Here is a 15414-nt window from a genome sequence, read left to right as displayed (position 1 = left end):
AGACATTAGTGGTGACCCCCTGTGCCACTGGTGAGCCCAGACTGAGCCTGGTGGATGGCCCACCCCCTGCACTGCCTGTCATCCCGGTAGCCTTCTTTTCCTTGGGAATTCAGAAACTCGTATAGTTACACTTGACCACACATTATATCAGAAATTGTATGTTACGGTGATATTTGTGAATTTGAGCATTTGCAAAACAGGGTTGGGGAGGAGTTTTATGAATGTCAAGGGTCTGTATACTCTGTAGGTATTCTGGTGAGTCTGCTCTTTCACCAAAGGTCTGTTTAAATTTGTGATCCTGAGTTCCTAAAGAGTTTGGAACAGATCAATCAAATTAGCTAAAGGGAGGCAGCATGACATGTAGTGGTTAAGAGTACAGACCTATAGATCTAGACCACCTGGGTTTCAATCCTGACTTCGACAGTTAGCTGTGTGACTTCGGGTAAGTAACTAAATCTCGCTGTGCCTCAGAGATGTTGATGATAAAAATGGTACATACCTCATTAGATTATTGTGAGAATGAAATGAGCTGATGATATTTGTAAAGCAGTTACAGCAGTGGCTGGCACATAGTAAGCTTAACCTAAGTGTTTGCTGAATAAAAATAAAGACATTTATTTGGGAAGCCTGTTAGAGGATACTTCAACTTCTGGCCCATAGATACACCAAGATAGGGAAAGAGGTGAGTGTAAGTGATATAATTTGAAGTTATAGGAAGGCATACTGAAGTTAAGTAATATGAAAAAAAATTCTTGAAGGTAATCCCTGATGGACATCGGTTGGTTAATTTTGAAGGAGTATGAGAGAGTGGTTAAGTTAAACTTCCTGCCTGGTCTTCTTGTCACACTTGCTGTGTGATTTTGGGTAAATTATTAACTTCAAATTACAACTGTAAATGGGTATGTTAAAAGTATTTACCTTATGGGGTTGTCATGAGGATTGAATCAAACAAGCATTGTAAAGTGCTTAGCACAATACCTGGCATGTAGAAAATGTTTTAAACGTGGGACTTTTAAGGAATTAATCGATGAAGAGAATCCCTACTCTCAGTCCCTACATTGTTACAGGTATTGAAGTCCTTTAGCTAAAACCTTCATCCCTGTCTTATTATTAAGCCAGCTGGGCAAAATTTTACAGCATCATGAATGAAATAATGCGTGCATGGTGCTTAACACATTGCCTGGCATGTAGCAAGAGCTCAATAAAATGCCAGGAGCCTTGTCCTTGCCAGCAGATGTGGTGGTTCAAGATGGAAGATGTGAATGGTGTGGCTGCCACTTTGAGTAGGGTTGGGAAGGGAAGGCTGCTTTCTCCACTGTTAGCTCTGGGTGTCAGAGGTGGGATCTCAGGAGCTGTACCTGCGCAGATGCCATTCAGCTGACTCCCAGCACTGTGTCCTGGAACAAACACCTACTCTGGAGTCCCCATCCACCTGCCAACCTGGATCTGACCTGAGGTCACTGGAGAAGCCACAATGAATGTATGCAAAGTCACAGACTCAAATGAGAAGTATGAATTAACTCTGGATATCCGGGCTATCCCTGTACTAATTACTACAGACAATTAACATTAACTATGTATAAATTTAAAGTTAGGCTGCAATTTCCAGAGCTCAAAGTTTATGTTGACATTTCAAATCCTAATTTCCTTTTGCAGGTAGTTGCTATCCAGCTTCTGTATTGGTTTACCTAAACACATTACAGAGTTTTATTTGTCCAGTTTCAGGCCTGAGGAACAAAATTGAGCTTTCTCATAGCTTCTCATGCTTCTTCTGGATTTTTTTTTAATTAATTTATTTTTTAAATTTTATTTATTTATTTTTGGCTGCATTGGGTCTTCGTTGCTGCGCGTGGGCTTTCTCTAGTTGCGGCGAGCAGGGGCTATTCTTCGTTGCGGTGTGCGGGCTTCTCATTGTGGTGTCTTCTCTTGTTGCGGAACACAGGCTCTAGGCACACGGGCTTCAGCAGTTGTGGCTCGCGGGCTCTAGAGCACAGGCTCAGTAGTTGTGCACAGGCTTAGTTGCTTCACGGCATGTGGGATCTTTCCGGACCGGGGCTCGAACCCATGTCCTCTGCTTTGGCAGGCAGATTCTTAACCACTGCGCCACCAGGGAAGCCCTCTTCTGGATTTTTAAAGCAGTATAAGCTGTGATTTAAGTTCATTCATTCATATAGTCGTTAAGCACATATTTACTTAGATCCTACTATGTGACAGATCTAGGTACCTCTTAAGTTTTTAGTTTTAAGCAGACAAGGGGAAATTCTCATTTGAACTTAATTCTGCATATCACAGTGCAGTTACGGTCTATGTGAAAGGTTAAGTTCTAAAGTTAGGCAATAAGGAAAAAATTAGATAGTTAAGATTATTCTTTAAAAAATCACTTAATTCATCCATAGACGTAACATTTTTCAAGGGATACAACATAGCCATTTCCCCCTCTGACTTTGGAGCAAATCAGTGTTTTGACAAGTAATTGAAAGTTAGCTTGTGTATGGGGTTCATGTTTGAAAACTACATATAGGGTCTTTACACTTAGAGATGCACTTAGGACCAAACATGTATGTACCCTCACTGTACCCCTTGCTCAATGGTTGATTGATCAATCCATTCATTCATCAACATTTGATGAGTACTTACTATGTGTAGCGCCTATGCTTGACCCTGGAGGTAGAAAGGCTCTAGAAAGATGATACTCACTCTCAAAGACCTCATACGGTGGTGGGGACAACTGCCATGATGTGTCCAAGGACAGTTGCTTGAGGTTAAATAAATGATAGTGCAGTGTTGTACCTGCTGCGTGAGAAGCAGACACGTTCAAGGAGCCAATGGAGAACAGAGGAAGAAGCATGGCTCTTCTTGGGGAAGGATGTGTTTGAGAGTGTAGAGAGCATTCTAGAGAGTTGGATCTTGAAGAATGGGTTAACTAGGATGACATGGTATTTAGAGGAAACAGCACGCACACGAAGGCATGGTAGCCTGTTCAGGGAATGGAATGGCGTGGAGAGTGGCCAGAGCTACGTGTGGAAGGGCTCATGATAAGCCTTAAATTTCATGTTGAGCAGTTTGGACTTCATCTTCAATGTAATGAATGATCTTTAAAAGAAGAATGATACCAGATTTGTTCTGTAGATGGATGGATAAGTGGGGAGTGAGTCCAGAGCCAGGAAGATCAGTTAGAAGCCATTGGTGGGAGGGCAGGTAGCATTCCAGCCCCGATACACTCACTTCTAAGCCTGGACATGTTGGCGCATGCGTTGCAGGATGGGTTTCCAGCTATAGATGCCCTTTCCCCCACTTTTACCCTGTGGGCCTCCCCTTCTTTCCTTTGCTCTGCCTTCTTTACTTGGCTGCTGGTTCGGTCTGGCTCTTGGCTGGAGGGCTGGCCGCAGGGAGGATTTGGGGGACAGGATGGATGTGCCCACTGCTTCCCTCCTGGCTCTCCCATGGAGTAGCCCCAGCCTTCCAGTTCTCGCCTGAACTCTCTCTTAGAACCTTTCTGTTTTCATACCTGGGCCCTTGAAGAAGGGCAGTTGAAAGTTAAGAGTTGAGAAGGGAGCCTCCTTTTCCTGTTCCTAACAGTCAAAACTCTGAGAAAACTTTCGGTGGGCAAAGTGCTGAATTTTTGATGTAGGAAGTCTGGTCAGAAGCAGAAGCATATGGATCAGAAGCAAGTGGATCAGCCCATTAAAAAAAATTAAAGGGTGTAAGGGTAAGTCAGGCGGATGTCCCAGGGGGTCAGGCAAGCCGTTCCCTTTTCAGCACTTAATACCCTCTCTACAATTTCTCCCTTCATCTGTCACCTCCCCTGAGCCTCCAGGCCCTTCCTCTCCCTTCATGCTGTCTCCATCCTGCTACTAGTTCTTTCCCTGTCCTTTATTGCTGAGCCTGCTCCAGCCTTTCAGAGCTCAGTCAGCAGTCTGAGGACAGTGCAGGAGACCTTGCCCCAACATGCAGAAGATGGGAGAGAGGAGTTTGATCCTTGGCCTTGAGGGGCAGTTTATTGCTGGTCTCCCCAGTTGACACTCCCGTGCATTTGCTTACGGGGACAGAACTAGACCTTTGGGCTTGTAAGACTGTTAATAACTCTACTATACTCTCTGGACCCTTGGGACCTTAGATTTAGATTGAACTAAAATTAATTGAATATATTTACTCTGGGAACTTACTTACTTAATACCCTAAATCACTTATGAAGTGTTTTAGGGTCATTTTAAAGTACACTGAAGCGAGAAGTTAACTAACTTTCCCAAGGTTACACAGTTACTAAAGGGCACATCTGGGATTTGCACTCACTTTTACCTGATTCTGCATATGTGTAGATGGACCAGCTTTTGTAACTGGCCATCGTATTAAATAAAATTTCCAGGGGAAATTTTAAAAAGCAGATTTGAAATGACCTTTTCTAAATTGAAATTTTTATTGAAATAATTGTAGATTCACATGTATATTTGAGAAATAATACAGAGAGATCACTTGTATACTGCCAGTATTCCCCACCATTAACATTTTGCAAAACTTTAGTACAGTATCACGACCAGGATTTTGGCACTGATATGATTCACTGATCACTTAATGATCCACTTATTCAGATTTCCTCAGTTTTATTTGTAGTCATTTCTTTGTATGGGTGTATGTGTGTGTTTTCAGTTCTGTACAATTTTATCACCTATGTAGATTCGTGTATTTATCACCACAGGTAAGATGCTGAACAGGACCAACTCAGCAAGGACCTTTCATGTTGCTCTTTTATAACTGTGAGCACCACCCGCTGCCATCTCTATACTCTGGTCACCACTAACCTGTCCTTCGCATCTAAAATTTTGTCATTTCAAAAATGTTGTATAAATGGAACCATACAGTAACCTTTTGGGATTGGCCTTTTTCATAGCCTAATCTCTTGGAGATTCATTCAATTTACTTTTTTTTCACCAATAGTTTGTTTCTTTTTATTGCTAAGCAGTATTCCACGGTATGGATATACCAGTTGGTTTAACCTTTCACCTGTTGAAAGACATCTGGGCTAATTACTAGTTTTTGGCTATTACAAATAAAGCTGCTCTGAACATTCATGTACAGGTTTCTGTGTGAACATAAGTTTTCACTTCTTTAGGATAAATGCCCAAGAGTGCAAATGAACTTTTAATGCAGTTCATATATCCAGAATTATGTTTGGCGTGATCCTGCTCTGGATTCCATTTTCACCTTTTATCCAGTCTGATTTCGTGTGGGGCTGTCACCCCTTTCTCCCTGACCTCGGGCCTGTTTACATTTCCAGACTGCTGAGGGCACTCCTGAACTCTGTGGAGGGGATTTGCTTTGCTTTGCTGCCGCCTGATCGCTGGGACTCGCCTCTGCCATTAGTCATGCTTATCAGGTTTGCCACATTGATGTTTCTTTCTCCCAGCACCTACGTCCAGAGCTCCAGGAGTCTCTACAGTTAAGCCCACACCCGCGTTCTTCTCCCTTCCTCCCTGCGGGAGTGGAAGGCCCTCTCAGCACCCGACGAGGTGAAGTTAGGAAGGAAACAGTTGCAGCTTTTCCTCCGCCCCTGCTGTCCACTTCCCTGTAGTGAATACGTGTTGCCGAGAGATGGCAGTGCTCTTTGCAGCCACTGGGATTGCTCTCCCCTGTCGCCTGTGCTTTGGAGAACCGATGTTGTTCTTTATGTGTACGTTGAAAATGTGGACAGCAGATTTTCCAAAACAACAAAGGCACCAGTAAAACACTGTGTGGTTTACAAACTTTGAAAGAAAACATCACGTTGGCAAATAATGGGTGATGAAAACGGTTCCCCACTTCTTAGAGATGAGTTGAATAGGAAATAGAATTCGGGGATGTGTGTGTGAGGGTATAATTTTAGATGTCAGTACTGGTGGTTGCATTCTGTGTGGCTCCTGAAAAAGACCTGTGAAAATACTGATTTTTTTGCCTCCCATCTGATCTAAGACCAGCCAAGGAGCAAGGAGAGCCTGCATTTGAGCTCTGAGACTTGAGATGAACCCCTTTTAGTCCTCAAGGAAAGGCCCTTATGCACAGTGTAAATATAATTTTCACGACAGCAACAGCTAATACTAATAATACAACTCTTCACTTCCTGGTATTTGTCCACTCCCCTGTGTGCGTCACTTCGGTGTGTGCGGGCATGTGTGTAAACATTTGCTGTGCACAGGAAAGCTGTTGTAAAGTGAGAGATTATGGGGTTCCCTTGCTGTTGTAAACAGCTAGTGAGGATAAAGTGAGATGAGCTTTAATGTGAGGTTAACTGATTAACTTTAAGTTGTACGCATGGAAAGAACCGGTGGTGTCCAAGTCGGGTATGGACTTGTGAACAACTGGAGCCGTTCTGCTCCCTAGGGTGCCATGGTCTGGTGCCTTTTTGGAAGCAGTCAGAAAGCCCCACTGTTCATTCGATCCACGTGCGGCTTGGTTAAGTGGAGAACAGGGTGTGGAGGAGAGGGGGTTGGCTCTGGGAGTGGGGCTACAGCCCCAGAATGATTCCTCTGTGTACACACCAGTGTGCCAAGGTCAGAGGGCTGTTTTCCGCTTTCCTGGGTCTGGGTGCTGCTGCGGCTGTGACCCTGCAGCTCAGAACCTAGCCGCGGTCCTGGGGTGGCAAGGGAACACGTGGCTCCACCTTAAGCAGCAGCCTTTTTGCTGCTAGTGCATCCTTTGGCAAAAGCCTTCAGTTAGGAGGAGAATTGCTCTGCATAAAGTTATAACCCTGAAACCAGATGCTGTTACTATAGAGACGAGTGAAATGCTGGCGTGGGAGACAGAACAGGGGAGGGATGGGAGAAGGGAGGTGGGAGGGCAAGTGAGGCTAATCTAAAGGCTAGCACACCAAAGACCTTCAACCTTTAGCAGCACTGTGACAGGGCTCACATTCTGAAACTTGTGTGCTGGCGGCCTGCCACTTGCTGACGGGCTGCGTGGCAGCTGCTTGCTCTGTGTGGACTAGCTGGTGAGCACGTTGGCAGTTGGCGAGGGCTCTAGGGGTGGGAACTCAGAGGAGTGGAATGTAGATGGGTGCCCATGGCCCAATGGCTGACAGTTTTGCACACATGTTTCTCGTGCCGGGCTTAAGTCACCCTTACAAGCCTGTTCGGCGATTAGGACCGGCTGCTGAGAGCTGGTCCGTTTTGCAGCAGATTTGACATGTGTTACAGTTAAATCACTTTTGTGTCCCAGAATAATGGCGGATGAGAGAAGCCCCACGTTGTGTGGACTTCTGGGGAAGGGGTCGAACTTCTACTGTCAGAGGCCCTGTTGAAGGAAGGCAGTATCGGCCCCGTGTGGATTTTATACTGACTGGTATGACCCTTATCCCCGTGATGATGGTGAGAAGCTTGCAAATCTGTTCTGAACTTTGCCTCACGCTGGCGATGCGAGCAACCTAGGGAGCTGTTTAGAAGCATGCTCCTTCCCTTCTTTGTTTTCAGCAAGTGCAGTTCGTGTGAAAGGAACATTTCAGAATGGATTTGGGGGCCTGATTAGGGACCAGATGAGTTCATTTCTTCTTCCTGGTAGAGGGGAAATCTGGTTGGGTCAGACCGTCATTTTGAAAGATATCTCTGTCTTACTAATAATAGCAAGCAACTGCTGAGAGGATTTGGTGGGGAGGGCGAACACAAACCCAAATAATTGACGCTTGTGGTGTAAAGATGGAAGAAAGCTGTAAAATCCCTGTACTTGGTGCAAAAGCCCAGATGTGCCAGGCTGCACTTGGTCTTGACCGGGAGAGGGCTGCTTTGGGCGTGCAGGTTTTATATTTTCAGTTTGCATTTTCTTTTTCACTTCCTACAGGGAGGAGGAGGCTGCTTACAGATTCTCTGCATTGTCCATCAGAAAGAACTAGGTTTCTAATTACTTGCTATGTATAGTCTTGGAGGGAATGTGAAATATGTATCAAAGAGCCAAAGAATGCCCCAACCATTATTCTCTCTCTAACTCAGACAGAGCCTGGGGACAGTGCTTCAGTTAGGCTGGATGGTTTTCTCCACCCAGGAAGAGGGCTCTGGGCATTCACGTTTGTACGGTCTCCTTCAATTGTTACTGCTTTCTTCCTTTAATTCTGCTTTGATTGTTTGTTGTATGCGATTTTGGGAAGGGCTTAGGTGCAAAGGCTAGTAAACATTTTATTTAGGAAATGTGTGAAAAGTCAGTAAATGACTTTGGGACCAGCGTGATTAATGGTGGGGTGCAGAAATGATATTCTGCAGGAAATTGTGTTGGATTCTGTAGGTTGATAGGAATGGAAAGCGTTTGTTCTGAGAAGAAATGTGGACCACACTACTCTTTGTTTCCTGAAGGGGAGACAGTACTATGAATGTAGATGCAGTAGTACAGGACTCCAGGATTTTGTTGTGTTTCCAAGGCCTTTTAAGGAAATTTCTCCATTAAGCTGTCATCCTTACCTAGGTCTACGAGTGCTGTATTACTGATGGGGTCTTGTTCTTTGGACCAGCCCTCAGATTGCTAGGGGAAGTCTTCGAGAAGGCAGATATGATTACACTAGAGCCTCTGTCTGTCTTGCTCATCACTGTATCTCCAGTGCCCAGAAGGGTGCATGGCACCTAGTAGGTACTCAGCAAATATTTACTGAATGAATGAATGGAGGAGGGCAGGAAAGAGAAGAGGGAATGACTGAATGCTGCCTGTGTGTCTAGCACTGTGCATGGTATGTTTGAAGTACTTTGGTCATCGTTACCAATGACCTCCATATTGCCAAACCCAAGTTTTTCTTCTCTGTCTCCGTCTTTCTCAGCCTCTCGATAACGGCCCTCTCCTCTTTCCTCAACTTCCTTGACATCACTCTGTCCTGGTTTTCCTCTTACCTCATTGACTGCTTTTGTTCCTCTGTTCTGCTTGTAAATGTTGGCATGCCCGGCATGCCTGGCACAGGATCTTAGGTCAACTCCTCTATTTCTGTATTTTATTCCTGAATTTCATCTAGTAATAGCTTCAGATACTAGCTTTATTCATTGATTCCCCAATTTTTATCTCCAACCTTAGGCTTCTGAGCTCTAGCCTTAGACCTCCATCTAGTTGTGTGCCTGACAGTTCTTTTTTAATATATAATAAGCATCTCAACCATAAAGTGGCCAGAAAAGAACCCTTGGTTCCTCCCCTGAAACCTGTTTCTCCCATAGTCTTCCCTGGGCTCCTGAGATAGTTTGTTAGTTTCTTTTGTCTCCTGACTATGCACTTTTCACATAGCAGCCAGAGTGATCCTTTATTATTATTATTATTTTATTTTTTATTTTATTTTTTTTTCCCTTTGCAGTACGCAGGCCTCTTACTGCTGTGGCCTCTCCCGTTGCGGGGCACAGGCTCCGGACGTGCAGGCTCAGCGGCCATGGCTCACGGGCCTAGCCGCTCCGCGGCATGTGGGATCCTCCCGGACCGGGGCACGAACCCGTGTCCCTTGCATCGGCAGGTGGACTCTCAACCACTGCGCCACCAGGGAAGCCCCAGAGTGATCCTTTAAAAGGCAAAACAGCTCAAGTCACTTTCCATCTTGAAACTCTTCAGAGGCTGCCGTAACACCTAAAATTCTAACTTCTTACCATGAGCTGCATGGCCCTGATTCCCTCCTGCATTGTCACCTCCGGTTGATCTCCTGTCTATCTGTGCAGGCTCACTGACCTTGCTCTGTTCCTATAACATGCTAAACTTCTTGCCACCTTAAGGCCTTTGCCCTTGCTATTCCCTTTGCTTGGAATGTTCTGCCCTCAGATTGTCAAATGCCTGGTTCCTTCCTGTCATTTTCATCTCTGCTCAAATGTCACCTCCTCAGAATCCACATCTGAACCACCTTATGCTAAGTAGCCCCCTGCCTTATTATTATTTTTTTCTGCAAAGCAATTAATGCTAAGATTACCTTGTTCATCTATTTATTATTAGTTTTTGAGACATTTTGTCTGCCTTATTCAAAAATATATTCCCCTCCCTCTCAAGAGTGCCAGGAACATAGCAGACACTAAATAAATATTTGCTGAATCAGTAAATATGTTGGATTATTTAATCTTCATGGGAACCAGAGGCTCACAGAGGCTGGTAACTGACTTGACCTCTCAGATCTTCAAGGCATTTTCTTTTCTCCTCTGATCCTGCTGGCTGATCCATGTCCTGTTTTTATTTAGTTTTATATTTTTAGTTTGAGTAGAGAAAAGGAAAAAAGATGAACTTTTACGTATAAGACCCACATCCCTGAAAAAGGATATTCTGCAAGTTTCCAAAAGTAATGAGTTTCTTAATGGCATTGTCCACCAATAAAGGTCAGGTGAAGAAGAAAGGAAGGAAACAAACCTTTATTAAACATGTAACAGGTGCTAGGCACAAAACTGAGTGCTTTCATGTGTGTTACCTGATTTGAATTTCCTACAAGGTTGATATTATCTCCCCCTGTTTTGGAGATGGTAAAACCAAGGCTCAAAAAAGTTGGATACTTTGCTCTAGGTGATAGAAATACTAAGAGGTAGAACTAGGTTTTTTGAATCCGGGTCTACCTGACACCATATTTCTGACTTTTTAAGCTCAGATGGTTGCTTTGTGAGATGCTCCTAAAATAGAAAGGAAGAAAAAGATTCAGTGCATATCACATAGATGATAACAAATATGGGAAGCACAAGAATAAGTTATACAGACAGTATGGAAAACAGACCTACAGTACAGTATTCAATACCCGAGCATATAATTGGATGAATGGAATACAGAGTGAACATTTCACTCTCTGGTAGAGCTCATGTACGGTATGACATAGGACAGCTCTCCTCAGAGAACGTTCTTTGTTTCTAGACCGGTACGACACAAGCAGCATTTGAGCAATTCGGGATTTCTTTCTGCTTTCACTATAAATAGAGTTCATGGAATTCTGTATGTCAAAGTTAATGCAATGAAAAGAAGTCACAGAATATGGAAATAAACCTTAACTTATTCTATAAACCAGAGACATGTTTGGCATCTGGAGGCCGTACAAACGCTGTCCTTACTTGGTTGGATCCTGAGGTCTTATTTAGCATAGGAAATTGCAGACATCCTATTATGTAAGGAGACAGGAGGACAGCATAACGTGGCTACAAAATGAAGAACTTTATGCCCTTCAGGGAAGAGTTAACGGGACAGATATACATAGAGAGAGACGTGTGATTAAGAATGTGGAAAATGAATGAATGGGTGGCATATATATGTGACTGTTGCCGAAGCCGGGTTGCTGGATAATCCTCAGATGTCAGATTTCCGTAAGGCCAACATGTGACTCAAAGCTTGCCACTCAACAGAGAACACTGGGCTGTGCTGGTATTAAGAGGCTGGCTGGAAGCTAGGCTTCCACTGTGCACTAGCCTAACTCCCTGTCGCTTTCTGTGCGTGGGTGGGTGTGCATGTGTGCGTGTGTGTGTGTGAGGGTATACATTTTTATGCAGTGGGTGTTTAAAGAGCTAAGCACTGAAGCTGGATTTCCACAAACGATCATCACGAGCACTCCAGGCACACCAAACTTCCTCTCTTGGTATTTTTTTTTCCTTTCATCTTTTTTTGGGGGCGCATCCCAAAGGGGAGAACCCCCAGCATCCAGCCTAAAGGATCGAGATGATTTTCTCTTACCTGTCCCTGTGGGTGCCCTGTCAAGGTTAGAACTGAAGCTATGTGGGACCGGCATATTCTCAAGCACCAATGAGAGGAGCTGAAGGAGTGAAGCAGCAGCAGACACCAAAGGAAGAGGGACTCTGCCCTGTTAACATGAACAGCAGCTTGCAGGTTCACCTGCCCAGAAGCTGGGCTGTGTCCAGTGGCTCACTCCAGGAGAAGTCTGAGCATTCTTTTTTTCTTTTTTATTACTATAGGATGGAGGATGAAGCTGTCCTGGACAGAGGGGCTTCCTTCCTTAAGCATGTGTGTGATGAAGAAGAAGTAGAAGGTGAGCTCGCTGGGTCTGGGGAAGTGTATATTCATATACATATGTCTTTGTAAATAGTAGCACTCATGCATTTCATGTATCTTATAATTTTGAAGTTAAAAACCCAAGCCTATCTGTGGAGTTTCATTAATCTCCACATTTTGCTTCAACACAGAGTAATTCTAAGAACTTCCGTGGACCATCAGAATCTGAATCAGTGTTGTCCCGCATGGTTGACAACAACAACAAAAAGGTCTTACTTTGAAGCAGGTGCCTGTGTTAGCTGTGCCTCTCTGTCAAAAATAAATATTTTGCCAGATAATATTAACTACCTTCCAATGACTAATTCAGGAAAGCTGCTAGATTTATATAAATGTATTTGGCAGTATCTTCTAATATTCTTTCTTATAGCCTGCAGGGTAGAAAAACAGATGTTGCAGAGAGAGAACGATACCATTACTGCAGGAAACATGGGGCTAAGCTGAGGAGTTAAAGAGTGGTAATTATGGATGTGTCTCAGTTAAGAAAAGATGGACAAGCATTTTTTGTTTTTTTTTTTTTTTTTACAGGGAAGCCACTTGGGGCTACTTTTCTTTGTGGGAAAGTTTTTAATTACAAATTCAGTTTATTTAATGAATGAATACATTTATCTATTCACTGTATCTATACACTTTTGGACTGAGTTTGGGTGGTTTATTTTTTTACTATCCAAAAGTCTATTATAATATTCTATTATTATCTTTTCAATATCTATATCTGTAGACCCTTTCTTGATGTTGTCGCTCTTACTCTTTTCTTTTTTTAACATCTTTATTGGAGTATAATTGCTTTACAATGGTGTGTTAGTTTCTGAGACAAGCAGTTTTTACTTAAAAAATCTCTAGGACCTCTTTTATTAATGTTCTCCAGTGCCAGTTGAAAATCAAATAAGAGTTAAATTTTAGCTGGTGCTATGGTGCTTTCAGTGTGCCTTTTCTTCTCTTGTCTCTTGACTTATCAATGATGTGGGAATAATACTATTTATTTGACAGTCGTAAGGCAGGGCTTAATTAATATTTATTAAAATAATTATTTGAAGGCGTGACAGGTATACAACATTTATAATGACAGTTTTAAAAACAATCAAGGTTCTAGAAAGTACCCATAAAGTTAAGTAAGACTTCCTGGTGAACCATGTCTTAAATTCTGCCCTTTAAAATCACCTGAGAAAGGATTCATATGTATTTTGGAAACTCCAGTCTGATGAGTACCATTTGGTAATTACTTAATGCCTACCAAGACTTGGACCAGACGGGTGGTGGAGTTGGGAAAAAGAAGGTGGATACTGTGTGTTCTGGAGTGATTCGTCAACCAGACTGAACACCAGGTCCCAGGCAAGTGATACTCCTGTGCCACCTGGGATAGTGTGAATAGTGTGGCCATTATGTTTCCTAGGTAAGTTTCTTCTGACCCTGTAGTGCTGGAGTGTTGGTTCCCCCAGCCCCCCATCTCCCTACTTGCCACATGTATGCTCTTGAGACTGAATAACAAGAATTTGATGCCTACGTTTCTTAGGAAAAAGGAAACCACAATATTTTCTTTCATATTGTTTTATGGGTTCCTTGCACTTTTACAACATGACTGTGGGAAAATGCCAAGTTAGTGAAAGCAAAATAGTGAAACTTTTGTCTGAAGATTCTAGTAACCCATGCTGCTAAGTCTTCATTGTGCTGACTCTGTCACTGTCCCAGTGTCAAAGGGGAGATAAGAATCTTAAAGTTATAGCATATGAATATAAGAAATATTGTAGGAATGAGCAAATATCCTATAATTTCAGGACAATTAAGTAGAAAAATCTGTAAGAAAGCGTGGGGGTGAGATGTGTACTGTGTGTGTGTGTGTGTGTTCCTTGAGAATAACCTTCTAGCTAAGTTCACAGGAGATGTAAATCACCTCTTGAATTTGTAAGGTCTATAGGACTGACAGCACTCTACTGCAGTAGGATATTGTACATAGGTTTCTTAAGTCTTTGACTAAGAAGTTTTTCCCTTGATTTTCAAGCACAAAATTAAGACAACACTGTAATGAATAGCACACAAATCTGTAGCTGGGTTTCTTTATGGAGAAACAAAAACGGCAAAAGGTAGAGATATCTGTAAAATTGTCTTTGTGATGACTCAACTTGCCACATGGATTTTGTGTATTTTCCTATTCTGGTAAGACTTCTATTTTAATGATTATCTTTCACATTGAGTGGAGCTTGGGTTGATTACATTTCTTTCAAAGCATGTTTAGCTAGTTGCCTGTGGTTGAATCCTGAGGCCCTGTAGGATGGTTGCTTATGGCCATTATTTGGTGGAGAACATCCAACAGTGTGGGCTCCTTATAGCAGAAGTCATGGAACAGTAATTAGGAGCTGTTGTTTCTAATTCAGTGCCCTCCCAGTTGACCCTCCCATTTTCTCACCTGGCTTCATCCACTTTCTCACCTAGCACTTAAATTTTGTAGTAACTCTAGGTGAAAGTGTAAAGAGGTTGAAATGGAGATGGGCTTGATGGCTTATTCATGGTCCCAGTGGTTGAGAGTGAAGAAACAGATGACTTGACTGTCAAGACTTCTAATCAAGATTTTGGGGAATGTTTTCCACAAGGATGTGAGTCTGTCTCATATTTTTAATTGCATAGAGTGTACTTGAAGGAAAGCAGACTGTTATTTTTGTTACGAAGTAGCTGAGTTTCTGGTACATTTATGGCAGAAGTAAGTGCTCCAGGTTTAAGGATCAGAAATTCAGAGGGCAAGGAGCTGAGGGGCTTCCTTCCTTAAGCATGTGTGTGGTGAAGAAGAAGGAGCTGGAACACCTAACATTTCTGTTATCAAATGTGTTTCCTTTTATCCAAGTATTTATTTCTCTTGGCTTCTTGGATAAACATGGTTGAAGTATATTGCAGCACACTTGGCACAAGTGAGCTTAAGATAAAACTTTGTTTCTTAAAGTAATTTGCACAAATAAGGTGCACTCCCATTAAATGATTATTAGGGTGACTTCCAGTAACTCTAGTTACTCTGAAATGTTTATGCTTTGAAAGTTATTCTTAAGGTCGCTCAGTTTGGGGTGACTGGATTCAGCTCAGCCTGAAGGCAAGAAGAGTCAGATGCTCCCTGGTAGTTCTTTCTAATGCTGTAGCTCTGAGCAGGGGAGACAGGTTGAGATTTCCAACCATACCCTCAGTTCACCTGCTTCAACTTTACTCTCAGTGGGTGGTGTGACACTTAATCCACATTCTAAAAACTCAATAGAAAACCATCAGCTGCAAAACTCAGTAAGAATAGAGTGAGTCAGAAGAGGAGTCATCTTCTGTTTAAATAATGAATTTATCTATGTGAGATATATATTTAAAGACCTAAAGCTCGTTTTCACATAATTTGCCTCCTGTGCATTTGTGTTAATGGTTTAAAAAGATACTCTTGAGAAAGGAAACCAAGTGTGGAATTTAATCTTTAAAATAAAGAGAGGCTTGTATGTCTGTTCTTTCAGTGGC

General features: G+C 42.8%; 1 protein-coding gene across 4 annotated transcripts in view; it reads left to right on the top strand.

Moving 5' to 3' along the window:
* The window catches only part of SLC4A4 (solute carrier family 4 member 4), a 353776-nt gene that overhangs the window by 39124 nt on the left and 299238 nt on the right, over window positions 1-15414 (top strand). For 3 of the 4 annotated variants that reach the window (XM_082653633.1, XM_082653631.1, XM_082653630.1), the window contains exons 1-2: window positions 11349-11509; window positions 11844-11917. In XM_082653633.1, the coding sequence (XP_082509759.1) occupies window positions 11382-11509; window positions 11844-11917 (202 nt within the window). In that variant the 5' untranslated portion in view covers window positions 11349-11381. Of the gene's footprint in view, window positions 1-11348; window positions 11510-11843; window positions 11918-15414 lie in introns of those variants that run through there. The other variant, XM_082653632.1, reaches the window with a different exon arrangement.

Source organism: Grampus griseus, assembly GCF_964374135.1.
Source record: "Grampus griseus genome assembly, chromosome: 4".
Taxonomy (NCBI): domain Eukaryota; kingdom Metazoa; phylum Chordata; class Mammalia; order Artiodactyla; family Delphinidae; genus Grampus; species Grampus griseus.
This window is presented reverse-complemented; position numbering and strand designations above follow the sequence as displayed.